The following is a 27,454-nucleotide window of genomic DNA, read 5'->3' on the forward strand; positions in this document are numbered from 1 at the left end:
AACCATTGTCAAACAGCTAGATGAAGAATTATGAAACATGAACATTAGGATGAGAAAAGAGGTAACCAAGGCATACACATAGAACTAAAAGCTCCATTGATCTCAACTGAAGAGAAGGCTGGGCCTGACTTGATAAGGGCATCAAAAATGGTAGATAGCACCAACATGTTTACATGCAAAACCAATTTGATTAGAGAGCAGTGATCTGCAATTTCTCAGGAATACACAAATGCTCTCCAACCCATCAGAGTAATGTCAATAAAAAATATAAAACTTATGAGAGGAGTGGAAAAGAAATGCCCACCATGGTGTTGTCCCTGTTGATCTACCATGTTAAAAATGACATATAGTGAGGGATGAGGGGTAAGATAACTTAATCCAAGGTATCCTGAGCAATATTCTATTGATCATGCAACACCAATGGAAAAACACATATGTAGCTACAACCCAAGGTAATGAGAGCTATCATGGAACTCCAAAACACCCAAAAGAGAAAGAACCTTGTGTGCAGAGAAAGGAGACACAGATTGAGATTTAAGAACTAATAGCTCCATTGATATCATGCTGCCCCCTACATTATTTTACATTTAGAAAATGTTTTTTATTACTTGCATGTAAATGTTAAGATATGCTAATCTGTAAACATTGTCTTTGCTAGGCAGAAGACTGGCAGAGAGTATGGCAGTATTTTTGGGTTCATGTGCAGATACCATACAAACCTAGGACATGCATATGTGCTTGGGAAATATTTCCAAGCAGTAATACAAGTTCATTCTTTTGTCTGTAGTACAAAACAACACTTGAAAAATAACACTGTCTTAATACTTAATATCTAAAATATTCTTATGGAGCAGATACAGATTACATCTGCTTAGCTTCAAACTTCTTACCTACCAAATTCTCACTGAACAAGAAATATCAGTTCAGATTTTAACTACAAAATCCACATTTCTGAGTCTTCTCACTATGTTACTTTTTTTTTAACGTGCCAGAATCTCTTACCAGATCTTTATGTTATAATGGAAGACCAACTTGTGTTTGGGAGTGATTTTAAAAACATTTTTGAAATGGCCCAAACTCTGAAAGTGGTCTTTACTTAAGTGCAGTTGATGTTTTAGGAGAATCCTTTGCTGTTGAAAACCTCACCCTTTTGTTTTCTGACAAATCAGTGGAGATTCTCATCTGGAGACAAACTGTCAATATCTTCAAATTCTTGATATTGTAATGGCAGCCTTAGGCCCCAGCCTGCCTGCACTCCAACTAATGTTTTCCATACCATCATTTGTCGATATTAGTGAAAAACAATGTCATCATATACTCAAATATTCTTTTGGAGGGCATTACAAGCCTATTAATCACCAAACACCAATTATGAAGTACAATCCATGGGGTGAAACTTGCCCTAAAAGCTAATAAGTGCCAAAATTTGTCACAAAAGTGGATTATAACCATCAAACCAATGTCAGAAACTTTAAATCAGCTCATCAACCAGAAGAAAACCTGGAAAATCAGGCCCAGCAAGAAAAAAAAAACTTCAGACTTCAGTCCAACAACATTACAGTCTTCAAAACACCATTGCAAAGCAAAGGTTGTGAAATCAACTGAAGTCATATTTTAACAAAGAAGAGAAGAAATGGAAAGTTTTTCCAAATCTGTGTAAGACTCACAAAGCCCAAGAAACACATGGCAAAAGCTAAAAAGATAATTAAAAGAATAACTTTAGCCAATTAAAAGTCCATGGCTGTTCTGGAGATTCTGATATCAGATAAGAAGTAACACAGAGTTTAAGGTAAATCAACTGCTTTAATTTTTATTAAAAGCTGTGTTTTATAAAAGAAAAGTATTTTAAATAATTTAAAGTATTTTCATTTAAACCAATAGTTTCACAAAACTGAGTGTTTTATCTATTTTTAGGTATTTTCATAAAAGTTGAAATTTTGCAAAATGAAAAATGCTTCTGTGTTTCTTATTCATCAAAATGTTGACTGTTCTAGAATGAAAAACAAAAAATATTCTTTGTTTTCTAGGTTAATTTCCATTTGAAATTTTGATTTAAGCTTCATATGTTTTAAAACTTTCCCATTTACATCCATAATGTTTGTTATAGAATGTTTGTGCAATGTTACATAAGTGGCTATCAGCATACAGCTGTCTATAAATTTTAGTTAATAAATGAGAAGTCAGCTAGCCCTTAATATCCACCACAACCTATTATTTTAACCTAATTAAGAAACATGATTTGGCCATCATTCATCATTTAAACACATCCATGGCTATAAAGTGCAGAGCATGTTTTTGCAACAATGAGCTATGAACCATGCAGAACCCTTTGATACACAGTCCAAGCTAGCTAACCACTATGCCATAACCAGTTTTATAATTTTGTAGACTAAAGTGTTTCACTTATCTTTTCTATAAGATTAATGAAAGTCTATTTTATCTTAACTTTATAATGTTATAAAACTACTATTTTTACCCATATTTTGTACAAGTTCTTTAAAATTATGCATTACTTTAAAGTTATGAAGTCGTGAGACTAGGAGTGTTAGCAAAAGTTTCATTAAACAAGTATATCTGTGTGCATGTGTTTTGTTACAGCAAACCCACACCTGACTATCTATCTGCTGTGTCCATCTAGGGGAAATCAAACCCCTGATTTTATCATTGTAAATTCAAAGACTTAGTGCTTTACCATCAGGGGACTCAGTAAAAGAATATCCTATCTCTAAAACTTCCATTGCAATAGTATGGTATTACTTTTCTATAGGGCCAATTAAAAACAGTGTCTTGCTTTAAAAAGCTATTATGTCACTAAGATATGTTACTTACTTTTGATTAAGGTTTACTGAAAAATATCTTGCTTAAAAGTGTTAAACATAACAGTAACAATGATACTTAAATTTATATAAAGAGAAAATGCTGTAATACTCTTCTATAGAATAAATGTTCCAATAGAGAGCGCTATGAAAGAGCGATCACACTTGAATGATATGCTGTTATTGATGATTGAATATTATTTAATATTAATACAATAACACGTTACAACTTGAATTAAATAACAATAACTAGATTTAGTATGATTGGGATAAAATTAGTAGAGTTGAAGTTTTAGTTTTATACTAGAGCTTAGTGATGTAATCTGTATTACAACTGAATAGATTTATGATGTGTAACGATATTTTAGGCTTAGTTTGTTATTCATTTTACTGGTAAATTGTAAAACAAGTACAATATAAAGACTAGTTAGTTCTCTTTGAGTTTAAATCCAGTCTATAGGTAGCTTGTAAAAACTGTTATGTGTCACTTCTGTAATATGATAGTTAAGTGTAAAGTGGTGATAAAATACTGTAATTTATTCTAAAATGTTAGGCTTAACAGTTTTGCTAAAAGAGTAATGGTACTTTTAGTACTGAGTATTTATTTGTGGGTTACAAATATACTGGTTAAAATTAAGGTTGGAGTTAAGTGTTCCCAGTTTGTTTGGGTGCAACAAGTGGGTTTGATTTGGGAACATGGGACTGGCATATACTTTTAAAGAAGCTACTATTAGTACTGAACATGTGCAATCTTTATGTATAGTTTGTAAGTTTAAGGGAAATTGTAGGTTATTCTAAGTAAAATAGAGGAAACAGATAAAGAGAATGGTAAACTGTGAGAAATGGTAGCAGAATTTCAAAAGGAGCTTAATTTTTCATGCAAGGAACACATCAGTTAATAATGACTTTCAGGAAGTTACAGTATTATTAAGGCTAAAACTAAAAGTATTGGATTTAATTGTAATGAGCTTATTTTGTTGCACAACAGATTTCAATCCTTGGAAAAAAAAAAAAAAAAAAGAATCAAAGAAGGATGTGGATGATAAATATAACTTAAGAAGGTTATAGTTATAGATGATTCCTTGACAATGCACACTGATAGGACGGTCTGTATGGTGAGTAAGGAGGAAAGAAACCAAGGGTCAGAGGTGAAGGATATAACTGATAGAGCAAGATATATTATAAAAGGGGCTAGTAATGGTACAATTTTTGTTATACACACAGTGGCTTATGTTATATGGAAAAGTAGGTCAGAAGAGCTACTTAATAAGTACAAGGGGTTGATAAAGAGATTTAATGAAAAGGGCCATAACTTGCACCAGAGATACCACTGAGAATTAATTGTGGGGAATAAAATTATGAACAGGTCACTATGGCTAAATGCTAGGCTGAGGTTAATATGTAGGGATGAGTCAATAGACTGGTTAAACTTGAGGAATCAGTTCAGTAGGAGAAGGGAGTTTTATGGAATGGATCATTAACATATAAATAAGGTAGGGTCTGGTTTGTTTGTCAGGGCTATAAATGCAACTGTATGGGAAGATTTAAACCAGGACTAGACAGTGGTAAGGGCCAGGATAAACTAAATGCAAAAAACTATAATGTGGAGAAACATTTAGTCCAGGAAGTAAGTAAAGAGTTAGTTTTAACAAAAGGTTTATATGTTACTACTGTAATGCTAGAAGTATATGAAATAAAATAGATGACCTTAAAGCACTGATAGGAATGGAGGATTTTGATATGACAGGAATTACTGAAACTTGGTTAAATGTAGATTATTTTGATGACAGAAAGTTTGCTAAAATTCATAGTTACATGTTATTTAATAGGTATAGATTAGTAAAAAGAAAGGGGAGGAGTATTTTTGTACATAAAATGTGAGTTACATACTTTTAGAGATGTCAAAAATATAGTAGTCCCTTTTAAATATGACCAGTTTATCTGCCATTATAAAAAATGTCACATCTGACAAAAAGTCATTATTTAAAGGATCAATAACCAGATAGCAAACAACCGAGTTCAAGCTGTACCAGTTGCTACTTCTAAGGGTTGAGCATAATGATTTATTTACTATATACTATAATGTAACAAATTGGTATGCTGTATAATAATAGTTATGATGGATAGCAGTTCAATAAAGATAACTTAAAATTTTAAGATTAAAACTTAAAATGTAATAACAAAAGTTATAACATAAAAACTTGTTCATCTTTGTTTATTTTGCATATTTAAGAGAGTCACTTTGAATGTTCATGAGTCTGAAAGTTATTACATTAAGAAGTATTTCTTTGTTAGTTTTCATTACGTGATTTTAGTATCAATTTATAAAATAATATTCAATAAATGCCTAGAGTTCTAGACCACAGAAACTGGAAAAAAACTGGAGTTCAGTTCATCAAATATAATAATATTTGAATAAATCCCATATTTACTACCATTGTAACTCAAAACATCCACAACATACTTATACAAAATGCTATAATTTTAAACAAATAACCAAACATCAGAAGATATGTATCTTAATTGAACAAAACAGTTCCACCCTAAACCAAGTCTTCCCAGCTTTGAAAAGGGACCATCCATGAATTTAGAATAATCAGTACAGAAATAAGAATAAATATATGAACTAAATTACTGCCAGCTCTAGCTAATACCTAATGAAGTAATTCTCTCTGAATACAAATACTGCATAAAATGTAATATGTTGCATTAACACAACTTAAGTTGACTAAATATTCTCTAATTTCCGTGTTTCATTTATTTTGTAACTGTTGTCACAATGTTGGTCTATATCAATGACCACATCACATTTCTACATCAACACTTCAAGTTTTCCACAACTTCTCAGCAACTTCCTGTTTTCAGCTTGAGATATTCACAGCTTTCCTGAATTCCTTGAGACTGCTACTCAACAAACCACAAGTTATTTAATAATCTTCATGCCCTACTAGTAAATTCTGATCAAATTATTTAAAGTCTATGCCACTAGCTCAAAATCTACTATAGTCATAGAAAGAATAAGCATTAATTCCACCAGTGGGGAGAAGATAAAAAAACAGTTTCTCACCACTCCTGATTACCTTTCATGACCTGAAAATTTTGAGACCAAAATACCTACATGTATGTATGAAGAAGTTTGAATTGAACACCAATCAACTGCCAAATACCGATACTCTATCCATGTTTCTCTGTAAATTACATTACTGATATGAAGAAAAATCCTTACACAGAGGTTGTTATTCAACCTTCTGCCCAAAAACAACAGTCATATGTTGCTTCTATCAGGAAGTCATTTGTGGGGGGTAAGGCCAATGTAATTAAAAGGAAGTCATTATTGAGAGGGGTCATATCCACCACAGATTACTGTGATACCAAAGAGATTGAATCTACTTGGGTTCCTATTAGTGGATATAAAGGGAAAAGATTTTTAATGGGAATTTGTTACAAACCACTACAAAACACTGTTTAAAGTAGTGAGAAATTAAGATTTCAGCTGTTAATGAGGTCATAATTATGAGTGATTTTAATTTTAGGCATACAGATTGGGAAAATACTTGAATCAAACAAAGAAGAAAAAGGTTGTATTAATGTTGTAATCATCTTTATAGTACAGAAACAATGCTATAAAAATATATTCTTGGTTAGTTTCAGCATGAACATTTAAAGGGCATTACATAGGGTAATAAAACAGACAACTCCTCCATGCAAGACGTTTATAAAAAAAAAGATAGGTGCTCTGACATCACTACTATTTTGTCATTAATAAAATAATTCTAAATAAACATATTAAAATCACAACAAAGAACAAAACTAAATATCTAATTTTTATATATTCTGAGAAATTATTATGAAATCAAAATTTAAAGCCATTAGAAACACAACATGATCTAATTTTTTATGAAACAACTGTTCTTTGGAGAGACTAATATCTATTCCAAGGATACATTTATCAAACAAAGTATTTAAACATGTTATAAAATTAAAATATGCATTAAGAATACTATAAACAAAAATTAACATGTTTAAATAACCAATAAAAAATTCTGTATCATCAACGTAACTCCTTTTAGCAAATAGGAATAAAATATATATATACAGCACAAAGTTGAGTACTACTGTTCAAGTAAAAAATAAAATATCCCAAACATATTAAAGAATGACTTACTTTCACTGAAATGGAAAAGGTAATTGTGTGAGTGATTTTAAAACGTCTACCACAAACTGAGTTACATAGATACATTTCGTGATGAGTATATTAACTTATGCACAAGTAACAATAACAAATGTTAAATTTTCTGTTGAAAAAATAAAACCACTACTAACTATGTACTAACCACTATGTATGCAGTACTAACCACCACTACTACTTTTAGCAAATAGGAATAAAATATATATATACAGCACAAAGTTGAGTACTACTGTTCAAGTAAAAAATAAAATATCCAAAACATATTAAAGAATGACTTACTTTCACTGAAATGGAAAAGGTAATTGTGTGAGTGATTTTAAAACGTCTACCACAAACCGAGTTACATAGATACATTTCGTGATGAGTATATTAACTTATGCACAAGTAACAATAACAAATGTTAAATTTTCTATTGAAAAAATAAAACCACTACTAACGTAGAAGAAAATGCAAGTAACAAAGTTACTGAAGTACCAGATAGGTATTTGATCTAACAACCATCACTTAGTTTTTCCTTACAAACCTGTTGAACTGGAAAAATTTGTAAAACTAGTATAAAATCATCAGTAGTGTATTACATATGATGAATCATCTTTGGCATTGTTCTATAGCTTGTATCAGACATACAAATTGGGGAAATACTTGAATCAAACAAGGAAGAAAAAGGTTTCTGGAAAGTGATCAAAATTTCTGTTGGATTTATTTACAAATTGGTCAAGAAACCTACTAGAAATAATATTTTAAATTTATTGTTAACTTCTAATATAGAAATGGTTGAGAGAGTAGAATTGGGGATCATCTAGGTACAAGCGATCATTGCTGTATTAAGTTTGATGTTTTGCACCACGATAAGATAAGGAATAATGACATTTTGGTTACAAACTTTGAAAAGGAAAATTTTGAAGGGGTGCTACAAGAACTATATATTATGAATTAGACAGCTGAATCATTTGGACACACTGATCAAATGACAAAATTTGCCAAAGATAAATTTCTAAATATTCAAGATAAACATATTCCTTATAGAAAGACATAAGCAAAAGACTAAGTTGGCTTCCAAACAGTATAAGAGAAAAAAACAAATAAAGCTTCACAAATTTAAGAAATTTAAATTAATTGATATTGCAAAAGATTATAGAATATCAAGAAAGTTGGTGAAACGGGAAATTAGGATATCAAAAACGATGTAAAAAAACAAGGTTAACTGAAAATGTGAAAATTATCAGTAAGGATTTCTTTAAGGATAAAGAAAATGTTAGAAGGGGGGTAGGACATTATGATGATTATGACATGGCTGGGTTATTAAATTCAGCTCATTCTTCTTTTTTTTTTACAACTAAAGATTTAAGCAGTATTCCTCATCTTGAACAGTTGATAGATGGTTGAACAATATGACTGTGTATATTCTGAGCTTGTTAAGAAAAAATTGGGAGGTTTAAAAATGATAAGGCTCCTGAGTCAAATAATACTTCACCAAGATGTTTTGAAGAAAGTTAAAGACTGGATATGTGAGCTGCTTGTACAATTCTTTTTGTTTTTCTTGTAATTCCTTATTTGTTTACTTGAAGTTAAGCACAAAGTTACATAAAGTGCTATTTGTGCTCTGCTCACCATAGGTAATGAAACCTGGTTTCTAGCACTGTAAGTCTGCACGCATACCACAGTTCCACTGAAGAGCTGTAAGTCCTTGAATAGTTGGGAAGTACCAAAGGATTGGAAGTTAAGTAATGTGTATTTCATTACAGCAAAGACAGAATGGGCTATCTGTTGTGTCCACTGAGAATAACTGAAGCTTAGATTTTATGATACAATTTCAACATGTGAACAAGAAATGAATAGTTTTTATTTCAATTCTATAACAATCTTATGATGTAGAAATTGAAAGAAATATTTTTATTCCTTTTTAACTGCTTAGTTTAAAAGACACAACTTAACTATACACTAGTTAGGATTCACTGTACCCAGGATATATAAAATTCAAATGCACAGAAAATATCAGTGTTGTACCTATTGAAATTATTGGAAATATCTTATTTTACCTTTCCATAAATAATAAAAAGTATTTAAATCTTTCAGGTGCATTTTTCTAAATATCTATTTAATGTTTTGCATACACTTAGCAACTTCTTTGTGGGAAGATTATACTAATTCTCTACCTTATTGAATTTTACTCTCCTTTTGGTAATGTTTTGATTTGCATTTATTATTATTTCTACCATAAATCTGTAGTTATATTAAAACAATGGCTCACCTTCTAGCAAGGGCACATTTTATTTGAGTATGTTTATATGTTATATAAGGAAATGGAAACAAGCTTCCCCTTGCAGTGACATATGGATATTAATATTGTAAAATATTATGTACACGAGTTAGTTCATGAGATATAATTACAACAAATTATTATTGTCCAGTGGCCAATATTTTTCCTAATTCCTTTATTTATTGAAATCATTAATACTGATATTTATATTGTACTGTTTATTAACATTTGTATTACAGATTTACTGTTTTTTGTTTTTGCAAGTAATAAAACTTGTTTTCTAACTGTTTTAAAGTTTTATTTTGGATTTCTGTTGCTGTTACAGTTTCTTTTCTTTATGTGACCCTGGTTGCAGTAGAATTTTATTTTAGTCCTCTACACAGTTAATTATGATTATTATACCATGCCATAAAGATCAATATATCAAATGTATTACATTACCAAAAAAAGTAAGCCTAATCATCTGATAACTAAACTCAATTCAGTATTACTGGATGTAAAAAATTCATAATATTTAAAACTGGTGTGGTTCATATATTATTAAAGTTTCAAAGTGAACAAAATATTTAAAAATATGTGAACTTTGATATGATAAACAAAGAGTAAATAAGCAGTTTAAATATTATTAAATTTTTAAACACTAGAAAACTTTTTGTACTTACCCAAATTCTATCATCTTTTGATATGCATTCTGATGGTATTCCAATGACTCCAGTTCCAGTCAAAGGAACAGGAAGATCTGGTCCTTTAAACATTTTTCCAGACTCAGTATTGTATATATCAGTGCTTGTTAATGCTACCTGATCAGTGCTATTCATACCTCCCACAATGAAAACCTTATTATCTGTAGTTTAAAATGGAATGAAAAAGGTATATCAAAGTGAGTTGAAGTGGAAATAATAAGTATCTTTCAGAAATATATCATTAACTTCATTTTTGTGCACAAAAAGGCTTTTAAAATATTCAGAATATATATATACTTGTGAAATAGTTTTGCAGTAAACAAAATAGAAAACATACCCTAAGCACATTAACAAGCTGACCAAACACAAAGAATTAATAACTATACTTGATGTGTCATATATAGATTCCAATTTATATTGCACCATTACATTCACTAAGTTAAAATTTGCTTGTTCAAATTACTGATATTTCAAAACAATTCCAGCAGTATGCATCCTCCTGGTGCCATAGCATTAAATAAAAGTGCTGTTTCCACCTGTGTTTGCTATTTTTTGTGTACCATAACTGCCAAATTCAGTTTCTAAATAATAATAATACATAAAGTTTTAGCTTTACCTTTAAGAAAGAAGAGAAAACTATTTTAATTCAGTGAACATACAGACATATAAATGAACAATGTACCCACAATACTGATGATGAAGTACACTTCACATGAACCTTGTGCAGTTTAAAAGGCATACAATCTCACTAACCATGCTTTATCCACCATAATCTAGAATTTATCTTTAAAGATTAGTATATCACTTCCCTCTGTCCCAGTTGCAAATACCAGCAAAATTCAGTAGTTTAAACTCAATGAGGCTTTATCCACTATATACTGAAAACTTATGTCAGATGCAAATAAATTAACTCCAATACAACTTGCTCATGTTGGATACTAATTGCACATACTGCATTTTCAAATTTCTGGTAGAGTTTCAGTAAGTTGAAATGAATAGTCTCATGGTGATGAACAATATTTATTTTATAGTCTACAAGACCAACCTAATGAGAATTTTTTAGGTTAGTGGGATTATTATAGTTCTTCCTATGCTGTGCCTGGGACATAACCACCTTTTTTCTTTCTTTCTTGCAAGTTTCCCTTCTTTAGGACAATTATGTACCTGGGTGGTATGGAGCAGTGGCTAAGTACTTAACAGATAAAAGTCTTGTCACCTCTTTCATAGCTCCAGATGTACACTGAGACCTCAATTCCTTCAACATTTCACTCAAAGCTCCAAGGTGTGAATATATCTAATTTCTCTGCTATATGTTCTGTTTCAGTGGACTTTACCATGTAGCTTTTGGGTATCTAATAGCATAGTCTACAACCACTAATATACACCTACACCATCATTTTGATGTAAAGCTAATTGGACCTATCAAACTGACTGCAACCAAAGTAAACAGTAAATCAATTACTAGCATGGCACTTTGGTCACTTAACTCTTTGGGACAATATGTTGGTAAATATGAGTGACAACACCAAAGAACATCTGTTTTGTCTCCCGACCATTAAAATATGGACATTATCCTTTATCAGCAATCTTTCTTGGACCTTGGTCTCCTCCTGAAATTGTTTCTTGTGCAAGTGTCATGACCTGTGTCCTAAAATTATATGGAACCTCAATTTGCTTGATGGTGTCTTCATACTCAACACTTGGTGACTGGAAATATCAAAGCAATATGCCTATATCTATTATAAGGAACTTCAATTTGGGTGATGGTGTCTTCAGACTCAACATTTCATGACTGGAATTATCAAATCAATATGCCTTTATTTATTACATACTTATATTTGATTTTTTTTTTCCTTTCTATTTCTTAGTCTGTGTCTCAGCTAATAACTTTGCATGGCCTAGGAAGAGCCAACCTGCTAAGCTGATTTTAACTTTTTGACTCTCTTTTCTGAACTAACAGTTTCAATCACCTTAAGACTTTTAAAAGGTTTATTTCAGTTTCTAGTTTGGTTTCTACTTCCCACAGCACTACAATTTCTATGGCTTGTAACGTTACATTATCTACCTGGCTTACATCATTACATTTATTCAGTGTTTGTACACATTTGTTTGTTTAACACCTTGTTGTGTCAGATCTGGTTCCTCAGATTCCCTAATAACATATCAAACCACACCCTAGTAAAATGATGTTTCAACATCTATCCTAGCCACAACAACCCTTTTGTTTAATCTAAAAGAATGTATCTTTGCAGCACTAGTAAGCACTAGATATCAGACTTCACTTTGCTATGACTCCACTACATCCTGTAACACATTCACTTACTTAGAACTTACTAAACCCTCACTTATGGTTTCATCTTTGTTATATTACACACTGCTTAATGTACGTGTAAAGTATGTACATACTGCAAAGTAAGAAAGCCCTGTTAACTTTCAAATTGTCCTTCTTAACTGTAAGTACCATATATGATGTTTCTCAAATAGCTTTTATTACATAATCTTTGCACTCACCATCACCTGACATCTGTAGAGGAAAATCTAAAGATGTTTGAGTAATCTGAATATTACTTTGACTACTAATGACTCTACTTGTTTAGGTTTCAAAAGCATCTACTGGTTTACATGCAGTTGTGGTTGTATTGAAGCATTGCTTATAGTTCTTCGTCATGTGATTAATTTCTATGACAAATAAAGCAGGTAAACCCTGCTTTAACAGAACTATTACGTATCTGGTGTTTTACCTGCAACTACATCCTTTGATACATTTGGCTGGTTCTTACCTTTACATATAAACCCAACTGTCCTTGTGGGATCTTTATAAAGCTCTTCATATCTCCCATGCACAGGGATCTCTGTTGGGCAATGCTATTATACCTTTTGGTTAACTAAGTATGTGAAAAATTAGATAACTTGCTCTAAGAAATAAATGTAAATCATGATTTACCCTGATAATCTGCATGGTTCATTGTCATAGCTGGGGCATTATGTTTCAACCTAGCATTTTACATTGGATCTGAACATTGAACAAAGAGACAATCTCTCACGTGCTAGGGAGAAAAAACTATCTGCATTTTCACACTGTCAGGAAGATCAGTGATGTATGGTAATGTTTTACTCCTCCAATTTAGTATCCAATGTATGATCATATCTACTAGTTCATTAAATGTTTTAATGAAGTATGGTCTTTTTCAAATGGAAAATTCACAGAAATGGCATTTGTCAGCCAAATGGGTATGGCTTGTGTATGCCAAAGTGATTGAAATGAATTTGCAATCTTCAAGCTATCAAAGATAGGATTCCACTTTGATTAACGTCTTAAGTAGTGTTACTATTATTGGAATATTAGCAACAAAACACCTACAATATGACACAATGCTGAAAAAGCTTTAGACTTCTTATTTGTCGATTCATATTTTCTCAGTGGACATTGTGTACATGGTTATAATATATCCAAGAAAATTCACATTTATTCATAAGAAACAACATTTCACTTGCTTCAGTTTCAAATCAACATGTAGGAAACATTTTAATAGCATACAAGTATTTTCAGTTGTGACATAGAACAATTATCAAACAATAAAATATTGTTGATATAAATTATACAGCATTTAAATTTTAAACTGCATAGTATGAGTTTCAACAGCTACCCAAAAATGAATGGTACATTATGGAATTCATATGGCATAATCCAAAATTCATATCAGCCTTTTCAAATATTCTTTTTTTCTCTCTCAAGCCTGCTGTTAATTATTCTACTATTCTTATAGTAGTTGTGTTTCTGTGCAGTGACAGAGAAAGGACATTTATGCAAGAAATGATCAAACTGTCCACATTTCTTGTGTTATCCTATTAATCAGAATGCATTTACACCTGCATCATCAGGACAGTCAAAAGACCAGATCTTAGATACTTCTCCCATTCTACTGGCAGACACTTGAACTGATATAAATCATCATAATACAACTGTACATGTGGCACCACCTACTCTAGTCTTCTGTAATGGGGAGTGGTACTTTTCCATAATTTCTCCAGTAGAATTGTTACAGATATCAGTTGCTTCAGAAACATAGTTGTTGTAATGATGTCAAATCCTGTTGTTATGTAAATAGCTATATTTAGAGGTAATGTCACATCAAACTTATTAAGAAGTCCTTTCACAATCTTTTATTAATCAAGATATCCTCTCATTCTGCCAAATTTGTAATTATTAGTCATGCTTGCATTGGTATCTCCACCTAAGGCAACTCAGACATAAGATTCAAACTGATGCAAAATACAAATGTGTGATGAGAGAACACTTAGGTTATTCAGAATATATTACATGCAGGATAAGAAGGCAAATCTTGTACTTGCTGTGACTACTGGCATGCCTTTGAAAGGTAAGTATAGGTTGGTTGACAATCTTTGTCCACCCACTGCACATCATCTCTGACCACCTCCAAAGGCATTAACTAGGAGCTTCAACAGTGTTGAATGTTTATCACTGTGGCATTCTGTATGGAGTTCCCAAGTTGTTCTCAGCAAATTCATAACCACATACCTTAACAGCTTCAAACCTGCACCCTTTCATTCTGCTGATCTGATAACTTATTTGGTCAGTGATACTTAAGGGACCAAACTACTATTGTCATCTTAGCAAGTAAATAGAACCTAAAGCTTTGGAAAGCACTTGCTATCCAACAAAGAGTTTTTCAGAGCTAATAAAAGATCTTCTGTCCTTATCTTTAGACCAATATGACTTTCCCCCCTTTGCTAAGGCTATTTTTGAGAAAGCAGAGGCAGTTGTTAATTGTTTCTTGCTGAGAGCACAGAAGAGTAAGGATCACAAAAATGTATCTCAGAACAGCTGTTGTGGGTATTGACACTGCTATTGATAAGGAGAGAACAGTGTTAATACCCATAACAGCTGTTCTGAGATACACTTTTATTTCAAGTAGGTTTCTCGTCATCAAGAAGGGTCATAAAACTTTATCCATCCTGGATTGTGAAGTCTCTTGAAAAATCTTAATAGGAAAAGAAAACAGTAAACTAAACTCTTCTTTTAATAAGTATTTCTGATATTTTTACTTTTAGAATTATGATATGTTAATAAGATGATCTCTTACCATTACTGTCATTTGTTGCATGTCCTACCACAGATGGAATTATTCCTAAATTGATAACCAAGCACATATACTGGTAACTCTACATTCTTAGTGATCCTCTCTTCAGCAGGTTGATTTTGTGCAAGCAAATACTTTTCTGAAGCTACCAACAAACCCCCAAAAGATAATCATGAAGGATCATCTTGGGACTGGACCATCAATCATTTGAAGTATGTAAGTTACATTCTTGACTATTTTCAGTACATATAGCCCTAACCAACACTTGCTTAACTTTGGAGTCCATACTTTCTTGATGAAGTTTAATCTTACCAGCTTTACTATCATACTGACTTTTATATTTATCATTAGCTGTTTTGAGTCTTTACCAGGTAAATTACTGTATGACATAAGTAGTGTTTCTTAGTTTTTCTGCATATCCTATGCAAGACATTGCTTAGTGACAATCCTCTAAATGTGAATTCAAATGGTTCAGTGGCACTTTAAATTTATACCAAAATATCAGTGAGGGTGATGTTCCCTGTAGTTTTATATACTGGCATTAATAACTCATAAGTAGCATTGGAAGATCTATATCACGTTTTCTGATGTTCATTCATATAAATGGCTATTAGATTTAAAAGTGTATGGTTGTACCTCTCTGTCATTCCTTCAGCAAATAGATGATGGGCTGTTCCACAATTTTTTTTATTTCAAGGTTCTCACACATTTCCACAAATAAGACTGATTCAAAGTTCCATCTATGATCTGAATGAGGTTTCATATGCTACCCAAATCCTGAAAGAAATTCATAGATAAGTTTTCTTGTTATAATTTCTGCTTCTCAGTTAAGAACAGTATATACTTCTGGCCATTTGGTGCAATAGTCCATCACAACTATGGCATATTTATTTCGACTATTACTTTATGGCAATGGGCTAAGGACATCAACAGCAACTCAGTTAAGTGGAAGTAAATCACAATACTGCCGTAGCTGCCCACTTTTCATCATGAACCTTTCTGCTCACAACATGGTTTACATAAGTTACAGCAACTCCCTAAAAATTCTTGATACCCAACACAAAATACATATCTTCTTGCTCCCTCCAGTGTCTTCTAAACATTTATGCATCAAAGTGTTGGAAGGTTGTAGAGATGGAGTTCCTCTGAATGCAAATACTATGGGAGTACCAAATGCAGTCACTGTTTCTGTCCACTGATATTTTCCTACTTCTCTTCTGACATAATGAGCTTTATTGTAGACATGACTAATCTTCCTTGGTCTATCAAATCTTTGTTATTGAGATGTATGGATAGACTGTTTCCTGTAAAAGTTTTTTGCAATATTTTTGAATAATTGATTTCAAACTCATATCTCTTGCCTGATTAATTCTTCATAATCACTTTTGGATATCTCATCTTGGACTATTGTCTATTCACTTTATGTTGGCCATATTTACTATTTCATGCTTCCATGTTTTCACAGAGTTTGTATTCTTCATTTACACATGGTCTTATTTCAATTTTCTATCTTGTTCTTCAAATTTTCCATCACTTTGTTCTTGTTCTTCTTTTAATGCTCTGACTCTTTTTGTTTATTTTCCAGTTTTTCTTCATCTTCAGCAAATTTTTAATCTTGGTTAATGTTCTTGCTATCATCTTAAAGTTGAAAGTCAATTAAAGCCCAACTTCATTTTCACCATGTAATCCCACTTCTAAGTACAGTTTTGCATTATGTGTCCTATCACTGAGCTGGTTCTTTAGAATTATTTAGTAAAAATAATATTAAGTCCAGTCTACATAACAATTACAAATGAAACCTAAACATCATAAAAAAATGTTTTATCAGAAAATCCAAATTTATGTACATCTAATTAATTTGCAGAATTTCCTTCTAACCAATCAAAAACAACAACACCAACTGGCTTAGTTTAACAATTGAATCACTTATCAAGTTTAGTATTTATGCATAATCTAATTTTCTTCACAATAAAGATAGCTTCCATATTCTACTAAGACCCTGAGTTTCATGTAATTTCTAAATCTTGTTTGATTATGATAAGCCTCCCTTAGCAAATAAACATCTAAATCAAAATATTTAAAATATACCAAAAGAGTCAAGTAATGGAGTCAAAATTATTAGGAGTATAAACAACTTAATTTTTCATGGTCAATGACACTGAAAACAATAAGAATTTTCAAAAGTTCAAAAACCTTATATAAACTATTTGCCAGTTTCAGTTCAAAGTACCCAATAACTATATGGTACTTACCAATTTTAGCCACAGATGCTGAATGTTTTGGAATTGGTAAATTTAAACAATGGTTTAGTTTACATCCTTTGAGTTCAAAGGCATCTACAGTATTTATGCTGATTAGTGTTTCTTCTGCTGAAATGATGGCTCCACCCCACAACCAAATTTCTTGATTTAAAGTAATAGCTTGGCAGAAAGCACGAGGAAAAGGAAGTGAAAATTTTCTATACCATCTATCATAAATTAAAATAATAGAATAGAAAATATCAAATAACATCTTTCTGTCTTTTCAATCAAGTTTATAAAATGTACGAGCATACATATGTAAACAAGTCAAATAATAAACTAACACCTTAAATATATTTGAAATACTATAAGCATGTGTGCAAAAAGACTCTTAAAAATGGACAAATTCTTGAATTCTATAACTTGCTTCCCTTGTAGTAGTCCCAGTTTAGAGGAATAATGACAAGCAGGTGTACTACACCCATATAACAGGATGCTCAAAGATTTGGCCAGATGGAATATTTGTGGGAGAATAAATGCAGAAGAGAAAATACAAACAAGTTTGATGAATACAGAGAAGTAATGTTTATTACACACTCACTACAATTGTATTACCTATTCTTTACAATTAAAAACAAAATTAAAATGAAATAAAACTGAATGAATTTGAAATTAAAATAAAGTTAAAAGCTAATTAATGATGACATTTTCATTAGTATTTGTTAATAATGTATCCCACCACATAAATCTAGAATAGCATATGTATATATGCTATAATATAATACATGTATATTAGTGAAATTAAATAATTATATCTAAATGAAGCTAAATGAATAAACAAAATCATGAAGAAGGCTCCATTAAAAATAGGAAATCTCAACCTCTGATTAATTATATTATAACCATAAAATTCTCAAGCCACAAACCAAAACACATTAACATGAAATTTCATGTTAATGTGTTTTGGTTTATGGCTTGAAAAATTTATGGTTATAATATAATCCCATATTGTAGCTTGTACCCTAGGATCCTTTTTTTAAAAATGTGCATGGTATTTAAAAAAACACTAAATTTCATGTTAATGTGTCTTGGTTTATGGCTTGAAAATTTTGTTGTAATATATATGTACATATTGTTTTACACTTTAATTAGGTGGAATGGCAATTTTACCTGCAATGAAATGGTTTGAAACATAATACTTTGTTTGAAAGCATTTTTTTACAATGGTCCTTCATAGTTGTAGTCACTCCTCCAATAACATATATCAGCCCATTATTACTAGTTATTGCTGCTCCCATTACAGGTTCAGGAATAGCAGGAAGGAGACTCCAACTATCTTGTTGTGGTTCATACATTTCCACTGAAGCTAGAATGCTATTATGAATATATAACAATGTGATTTACTTATATTTTAATATAAGTATATATACATGAAATGTTGCTTATATTCTCATATAAATTATCAGCTAAATGAGAATATGTGAATAAGAAAACTATGTGAGCTACAAAAAAAGTGGAAAACATTAGAATTTAATAAATTCCTTCATGAGTTTTTTAAGTATTTAAAACAGTCTTTAATAGGACATCTAATACATTTAGTGAAATATACAGCACATAAGCTCTTAATCTCATTGTTCTTTATTTCTAAATAAAGTTTGTTATCCAAATAATTATGAAAGTACATCATTATTAAAATGTGTTGGGGAATATCTTCTTCATTATATATTAAAATATTGAAAATGTGGGAAGAAACATACACACACACACATAGAAACACAAGGGAAATACCTTGCAATATTTATGAAAATTTATTAGTGATCTGTGACAGTGGAAATTGTATTTTATGCTGTGATATTAGATGTATTTAAGTAATTCATATGGCACTTATAGGTTTCTACAAATATGTTTCATATCAAAAATAAGGATAAAATATTCTGAAAACTAATGAAAAAAATCGCAAAGAAAGTTTTTACATGGTAGAGTCATAAAATGTATGTATGAAAATCCAGAATTAATGTAAAATGGTAATGTATATATCAATGAATTTTTGAAATGTAGGTTAAAACAAGGATGTATGCTTAATCCAGTATTACTGCCCATAAATATAATTTTGGGAAATTATAAATAAATTTATAGATGGAAACATAACACTGCTGAATATATTAATAATTTTACTATTGATGTTGTTAGTTAATTATTTAGTTTTATTTTCTGACCAGGTAACAAAAGAAAATCAAATATGATACATGCATATTGTGGTTAAAAAAGGTCTCATACAGGCCTCAAGCAGAATGAAAAACAGAAAATGTTGTCACTTGTGATAATTCCAGGACAAATCTAGTACAAAAGGTAATATAGCACATATTACAACTATTCCACCAAGCAATAGATGATTTCCTTTATTAAGCCTACTACAGAAAGTAACACTTCTAATTAAAGTTAGCACATGACCCCATCAAGCCCCAAGTGGTATACTGATAAGACTGTAGGCTTATAACATTAGAAATTGGATTTCAATATTCATGGTAAGCATAGCACAGATAGCTCACTGTGTAGCACTGTTTGCAGTTACAAACTAACCTAAGCAAGATGAAAATGATCCAGACTAAAACTACAAAAATTTAAAACTTCTATACAATAAGTTTTTGACTATAAAATATGAAGTATGTTGTATCTGATTCACACTCTGAATGCTCATAATTGTTTCATACTCTATACATTATTTTAAAGATTATTACACATAGGAGTACAAGGTGGGAGCAGCAGCAATCTAACTTACAATATATACAGCCATTTTGGGCAATTTTTCAGTTTTCATTCAGGGAAAACTTATAACCTCGTTTGAGCCAAAATTGACCCCCCTAATATTCCTATAATAAAGAAAAAACAACTAATAGGTATTTATATGAGTTTATGAAATAAACTGAAGCTTAATTATTGCAAAGTAAAGTAAATGTAAAATTGTAATGAAGGCAAACTTAGCTGAATATACAGAAACTCTTCAAATTTCATAAATATACAGTTTTTGCACACACCATTTACACAATGCTTCTTGCAGACATTATAGGTTAGATCAACAGATCCTGGTCTATTTGAAATTTTTTATGGGTTCAAACAACCTCATGTAGATGGAAGTTTATGTGAGAAGACTACATGTACATAACTTTAATCAATAAACTTACATGTAAACAATAATGTAATGGTATCCATAACAATGTGCAGAGTATGAAACAGATATGAATATTTTATGTATGACAGTTTTATTCATTGAAATAAAGAAACAAATAATAAATCCAATAGTAAAAAAAATGTAGCTAAAAGGTGTTTATAACAGTGTACAAAATGAATTGAAGCTAAGTTATTGCAAAGTAAAATAAATTTTACGTTAATATTAAGCCAAACTTAGCTGTGTATGCAGAAATGTCTGAATGCATGTTAACAAAGTAAGAAGCATATGGTTCTGAATGCATCTGTATTTTAGGTTTAAACAAGTCAAGAGAGCCCGTAGCAACTGTATTTAATATAATGTTAAATTTTTTGAGGAAATTACATATGGGTTAAGTGTTGTTTGTATGAAATACTTTGCAAACAAAACTCTAAAATTGAGATTGAAACAACTTGACATGTGATAACAACAATATTTGGCATTGGGTAGCATATTTGTTTCATTAAAAAAATATGCCTAAACAAAATTATATGTAAAGTTATTTTGAATGATAAAACCAATATGAAATTTAGACTCCTTACACAGATAACTTTGTAGTGATACAAGATTTGTAGTGTTTGATGAAGGAAATTTGTAAGAAAAGGTCTTTTACAAACAAATTTAGGCATATTATTTATAAACAGATATTCTCTTCATACTGAGATTCAATGGTATTTCATAAATAACAAAACAACATTTAAAAATAAACATCTTTATTCTTATGTTTGTTTTAGAGCAAAGCCACATTGGGCTATTTTCTGTGTCCCATCGCAAGGAATTGATCTTCTGGATTTAAGTGCTGTAAGTCTGTAAAACTCAGAGCAATCTCATCAGCAGAGAATTAAATTGTAATAATATATTTAAACCATATAACAAGTATTAATGCTTTCTCAGTAAGCTCAGTATAACATACATGAGTTCATATATACATTTACCCAAGGTAGGTACTTATAGTATAACTTTTAATGCCGTAAGTGTATCTTCACACAATTTGATAGACTTTTATTAATGATTTCAAATCTTTTTTACACAAAAAATTCAGATATTTTTATACAAAGTACTTTTACTAAAGATGTGTATGGGAAATATCAAGTTTGTTTCATTACTAGTCTGAGTGCAAAGTGATCTGAATGTCATAATTGAAAAAAACTATTCTTCATCTCAAAAATTTCAAATATTATTCTTTAAAACCTCCTATATACATTTCAAATGTTTGTTTTTAGTAAAACTTTGTATTTTGTCTGTATTTCCTATACCCTAACTACAATGGGCCTGTCATTTTGACCAACCTCATAACCACCATAAAGAATTAGGAAATAAATATAAATTATGCTTTCATCAAACTAGAATGACTACAGATTATAACATGAAAACACAAACATCTGGTTTAAATAGCTTAAACCTCATAACATTATACACTTATATATATTTATTGTTTTTGTTATTTTGACCTTCCAGTAGTGTCTGGTTAACAATACAGAAGTTACAATGACATACTGCACATGCACTCATATTACTGTATCAAATAATATAAAACTGACTTTTAGTATTTACAAAGTGGCCTGTCTTAGCTGTGTTTTAGTGAACTAGTATTTTGTAAAATACAGTCACATTTCAATTATTATACATTATAAATGTATATAAATTATTACTATTCACAAATACATTCTTAAACTTATTTTCCTAAAACATAGAGAAGTAAATGAAGAAGTAAAGCAAACAATTATCTCTTCTTGTTATGATTAGGTAATTGATTGCTGCTTCTTGTAGCTTGCTAAGTCTCTTGAAATTTGGCTTGTGAAGGATGAGAAAAAATTTTTTAGGTTTTCACCTATACATTTGAATAACTCAAAGGTTATAAATCATTACACTAATACCATAGAATTCCATTATAATTTATCAAGTTTATTAATTAAGCTGTATTTATGTCCAAACAAATATGATGATATTTCAAGCAGACTAAAAGATGCAAAATACCTTGTTGAAATATTGTATTGAAAAAAATGAGATGGCTTTCTAACACATGAAAATAGCTGATGAAGGCACAAAGGGAATATTCTGAGTCTTCAATTGGTTATTCACATGTCATATATCCAAGTAAATGTAAATAAGGGATCACTGTGTTTGATTCAGTACATGAATGATATCTCAACAAAAACAAAAGACAGGAGGCTCTTATTTTATATTCTAGCTTCTTAATGTTGGTAATTTGAGTTCTTAATTTGTACAAAACTGGAAACTTTGTATATTGATATCACAGATATCTAATTTGAAACAGAACTGCATTAATTTTACCATGTGACAAAAACAGATTCATGTTTAAGTGCTTTTTTAATATTTATTTTTTAATTGCAAAATCAAATAATGTATGATACTAAAATTTGAATTATAATCTAAAGTTTGATACCAAACTTACTAGCATAAATTTATGAAATAGTAGTACAATAAAACTTTGAATGGAAGTCAACAAATATGATGACTTGGCCTTTTATCCATGATCCATAATAATAGGATTAGTGTTACATAGCAGTACATGTTGCACGATAGATTATGCAAGTTTTAATGTATAATTTTGTTGTGCAAAAATAATTATGTTTTAACTAACATTAAAACTTACACTAAAAATTATTTAAATATTAGAAAAAATTATTTCAGATAAGAACTTAGTCTATAAAATTAAAAAAAAAATATTTTATAAAATCCGGTTTGAAAATAAAGTGCTAATTTCTGAACACAGTACACCAAATTTATATCAATGAAATGGTGCACCATCAATGAACACACTACATACTGCTCAATGTTTGCACATGCACATGTTTAACACTACAGTAACCACCATAAAATCTAAGTCAGGGTAAGGTAAGTAAAAACTTCAATAGGTTTATATTTTAATATATGAGAATTCACTTGGTTCTGAAGTGCAATAAGAATATTTTACATTGTTGAAACTTATTCAGTTGTATTTATACTAACATAATTTATAGAGCTATTCTTTATATTTTTCCTGTAAATAGCTTTATTTGAAAATTTAAATATTCATGCTATATATAACTTAAGAGTAAAACTGCTGTTAAATTTAACATGCAAATGTTTTTCTTTTTGAATGGTAAAGAGAAAAAAATATATTATCTCAAATAAAGTTATACAAATAATTATAAAACTCACTTGCCCACACTGTCCATACCACCAAAAACAAATATTTTCTCATCCACAACAATTATTCCATGATGAGCACGAGGAAAGCGCATGTCAGCTCTTCGTCTCCAACGTTTAGTTGAAATATTCATTTCCAAAGTACTAACTGTAGCCTGCATCCTGCCATCAACACACTCTAGAGGATTGTAGCCTCCTAGAAAATGGAACAAAGAATTTAATTTCTCAAATACAACAGCTCCAAAAAACACAAGTTTTTATTATATATACATATATAGATCTTCAAAAACTGTATTTATTTTCAAAATGTAAGGCACACTCTTCTTAATCATTCTTGTACACTGAATCATTACTATATATATATATATACATCAATAGGACCATCTGGTTCGAAATATTGTGCTTAATATGTTGAGAATGGTTGGGAGTGCTTTCATAGCTTACACTGGTAGTTAGCCATGCTAATTAAATACATAATACTTTTTAACAAAATAAATACGATTATATAATAAATACATTCCAGTCAAAACATTTTAACAAACATATAAATGAATTTTATGGTACATGTGATTTAATATCCATAAAAACAACATGTGAATAAAACATAACTAAGTACCTATAAAATTTATAAGCTACTTACCTAAAATTTAACTTGCAATTTTCTCATGAAAAAAACTTTCATATAAAAATCTTTCTTGTTGAATATCACAAAACCAGAATGGAAAGCAGAAGAAAGGTTCATGTGCTTAAGATACAATTGTAAAAGTGTTGTGAACATCTTAATGGACTCAAAGTTGTGATTTTAACATTAAACTTGTGTTTATTCAATCTATGTCTTAAATTTTTAGTTTGGCCAATGTAACATTCACAGTAAACTGTACACTTTAACATATAAATACAGCTTTTTGAGTTGCAAAATAAAGATCTTTTAACTTTAAAATAATGGTTTTATCTATGCTTTAATAATAATGGTATTAATAATTTAACCTAGATTACATAATTGATATTGTAGGATATTGAGTGATAACTTCTTGTCTGTTTTCAGTTTTCTATTTAAAACAAGGCACACTGTGCAACTTTTGGCTGTCTATAAGTTACAATAAGATTAGTATTGCCTATGCCAATAGATGTACAAGAATTGATCAAAATTTATAAACCTTGATTTTAATTTTTAATCCTGAGATATATGTAGTCTCAACTAGTAAAATTTGTCTTATTGATAGCCTTTGATTCATATAATTTGTCAAAAAATATACAGTTGTCAATTAGCCCCTATGGATCATTTTTATTTAACAAAAACACTTTTAATTCATTAAATTTAATATTTGTCTTTACTCTTAACAATCTGTACAATTCTTTTTGCTACCTATATTGCATATTTCTTTTGACATGTCCAGGATGGTTACTTCTAAAATCTAAATAAGGATGGGAGCTTGTCAGATTATAAAAAAATTACAGTTTCTAAGAAGACATTGTTAGATATTTTAATCACTAATGAAATAATGAAGACTTTTTGAGAGTGAGGTTAAGAATTGGATCCAGATCACTTAAAATTAGATTAAAATACACCCAGTTTAAATCTTTTCAAATAATAAAACAATCATCAATGTATCTCAGCCAATGCAACATCACATGTGAACTGAAACACTTGACTTCAACTCCACCTCTCAAGTGAATGGTATTATCATTATTTGTATCACACATCATTATCACATACAAGAGGATGCTTCCATGGTCTACCACCCAGTGGTTTAGAAGTGTAAAATGGTAAGGACTCCCATGCTCTACTAGAAGTGGGGAGTCTAGGAGAACATCAACACTGGAAACATCACAAAGGAAGATCATAAAAACCTTATTTTGAAAGGCAGACTACTTCCAATTTATTCAATCTAAAGAATGGCAGGGATGGGTAGTTATCCCCTTCTGTTTTAACCATGAAGTCCATGGGTTAGTACAGAATGAAATGGGCATATGAATGAAGCATATATATCATAAGAAAAATTTATGAGTGATCTTATGTCTTATGTAACACCTCACCTCAGCACTCTGTATTTAGTGGTCTTAGGAATTATAATTCTTGAGTCATCATAGCATTACAGGGTAGATCTGACCAGTTTATGTATACCTGGATAGGCATCAATTGCCATAAAGCAGAATTCATAAAGGTAAAAGAGGGGGCATGCCCCTGAAAAATAAGAAACATATATAAAAATAAGTATATTACCAAAATCAAGCCACAGTTTGAACAAAGAGTGAAGGATGGTGACAGGTGGAAAACAGAACCTCAATAAGTCAAAAAACAGCTACACAAAGCAGATATGGGATATCAACATATGACATGTAGTTCCTGTGCTCAATAGAATATGTGCCTCGAACATGCAATAAGGGTGAGAAGAAGGTAAAAGGGAAGGTGCTTAATGAAGACACTATGAACAGATTAGGAAGAAAAAAGAGAAAAGGCCAATCAAATCAAAATCTGATTTTGAAATGCATGGGAGGAAGGAAAAAGTTACAAACAGAAGAGGTACCAGAAAATAAATCAACAGGAAAAGGAATGAATGGAATAAAGTCTTGAAGACATTGTAGCAACCCAGAACAGACAGAAGACAAAAGGAGACACAAACAAAAGAAAAGGAAGATCATGCCTCACTAGTTGTCAATGTAGAGACTAGAAAAAATTGATCCAGAACAAAAGAGACAGATCAAGCTGAAGCAATTTACAAACAAACAGATGTGTGTCAGCCAGGAAGAAGTAATCAGAAAAACCTTCTGTGATGACGAGAAAATCCACTTGTAGAGAAAAATATATATGTAAATACGGCTGGTATGGGTAGAGAAAACTCTATGTAGAGGAGTGAACAACATTTCAACCTTCTTCATTCATAAACCTGATGATGACCAAAGAAGGTCAAAACTTTGTTTGCTCCTCTACATAGAGTTTTCTTTATCCACACCAGCCGTTTTTACATATATAATCAGAAAGACCTGACAAAGACCTAGCAAGGATGAAGGAAACCACCCCAAAAAAATGATGATAAATAGGATGAGAAACTAAATGTCTAAATAGGTCCCAATTCTGTCTGAATGTATCAACAGTCAAGGCAGCTGAATGAGAAACTGGAGGCAAAGATATACAGATATGAAACAAGCTTGAAGGGCAACTAGTACCCAACTCCATGGTTGAATAAACTTTGACAGTGCCACAAGGGATGAAAAATAGGAATGTGGACATAATACAAAACACCAACTGTGGATATTCCAAGTCTTGGAAGAAAACCCACCATAGTGTGATAAAATATACTAAAGGAAAAATGGAAATAAAATAAGAAGTGAATGAGAAGGGGCAGACCCATCATAGAAAACATAGAAAATACATAATTAATGAAGGAATGCTTAGATGTGGAACAGATAAATAATGTGTATGTGCTGGACATGAAGTATGAATAAAGAATGCAATGACAAAAGAGATCAACCAACCAAAAATGAAAAACCTGATGTAGCAGTATAGATCCCCCACATGGGGCTAAGGTAACAGGAGTAACACTCCCCACCAAAATAAAAACATGCCAGAGGAGGTGAAGAGCCATCCATAAATCCCAATTAGAAGTGAAAGAGAAACAAATTTAGTACAAGACAGTGTTCCACCCCAGAAGATCCCAAAAGCAAGGAAAGTGCATTTGTAGGGAAAGAGCTAAAATGGAAATCACCTCTATATGGAGGTAAATAAAAGAAAAGAGGTGTATGATAATAGGAAGTTGAAGGCTAGGAAGAAAGGGATAAGCTTAACAAATTCTTCACCCCCTCCC

General features: G+C 30.8%; 1 protein-coding gene across 3 annotated transcripts in view; it reads right to left on the reverse strand.

Moving 5' to 3' along the window:
• Window positions 1–27,454, reverse strand: part of LOC143256523 (beta-scruin-like) — a 138,248-nt gene that overhangs the window by 74,086 nt on the left and 36,708 nt on the right. For all 3 annotated transcript variants that reach the window (XM_076513875.1, XM_076513868.1, XM_076513885.1), the window contains exons 5-8: window positions 23,661–23,844; window positions 18,461–18,664; window positions 17,303–17,517; window positions 9,928–10,109 (exon numbers count right to left, since the gene is read on the reverse strand). In XM_076513875.1, the coding sequence (XP_076369990.1) occupies window positions 9,928–10,109; window positions 17,303–17,517; window positions 18,461–18,664; window positions 23,661–23,844 (785 nt within the window). The remainder of the gene's footprint in view (window positions 1–9,927; window positions 10,110–17,302; window positions 17,518–18,460; window positions 18,665–23,660; window positions 23,845–27,454) is intronic.

Source organism: Tachypleus tridentatus, chromosome 1 (genome assembly GCF_004210375.1).
Source record: "Tachypleus tridentatus isolate NWPU-2018 chromosome 1, ASM421037v1, whole genome shotgun sequence".
NCBI lineage: Eukaryota > Metazoa > Arthropoda > Merostomata > Xiphosura > Limulidae > Tachypleus > Tachypleus tridentatus.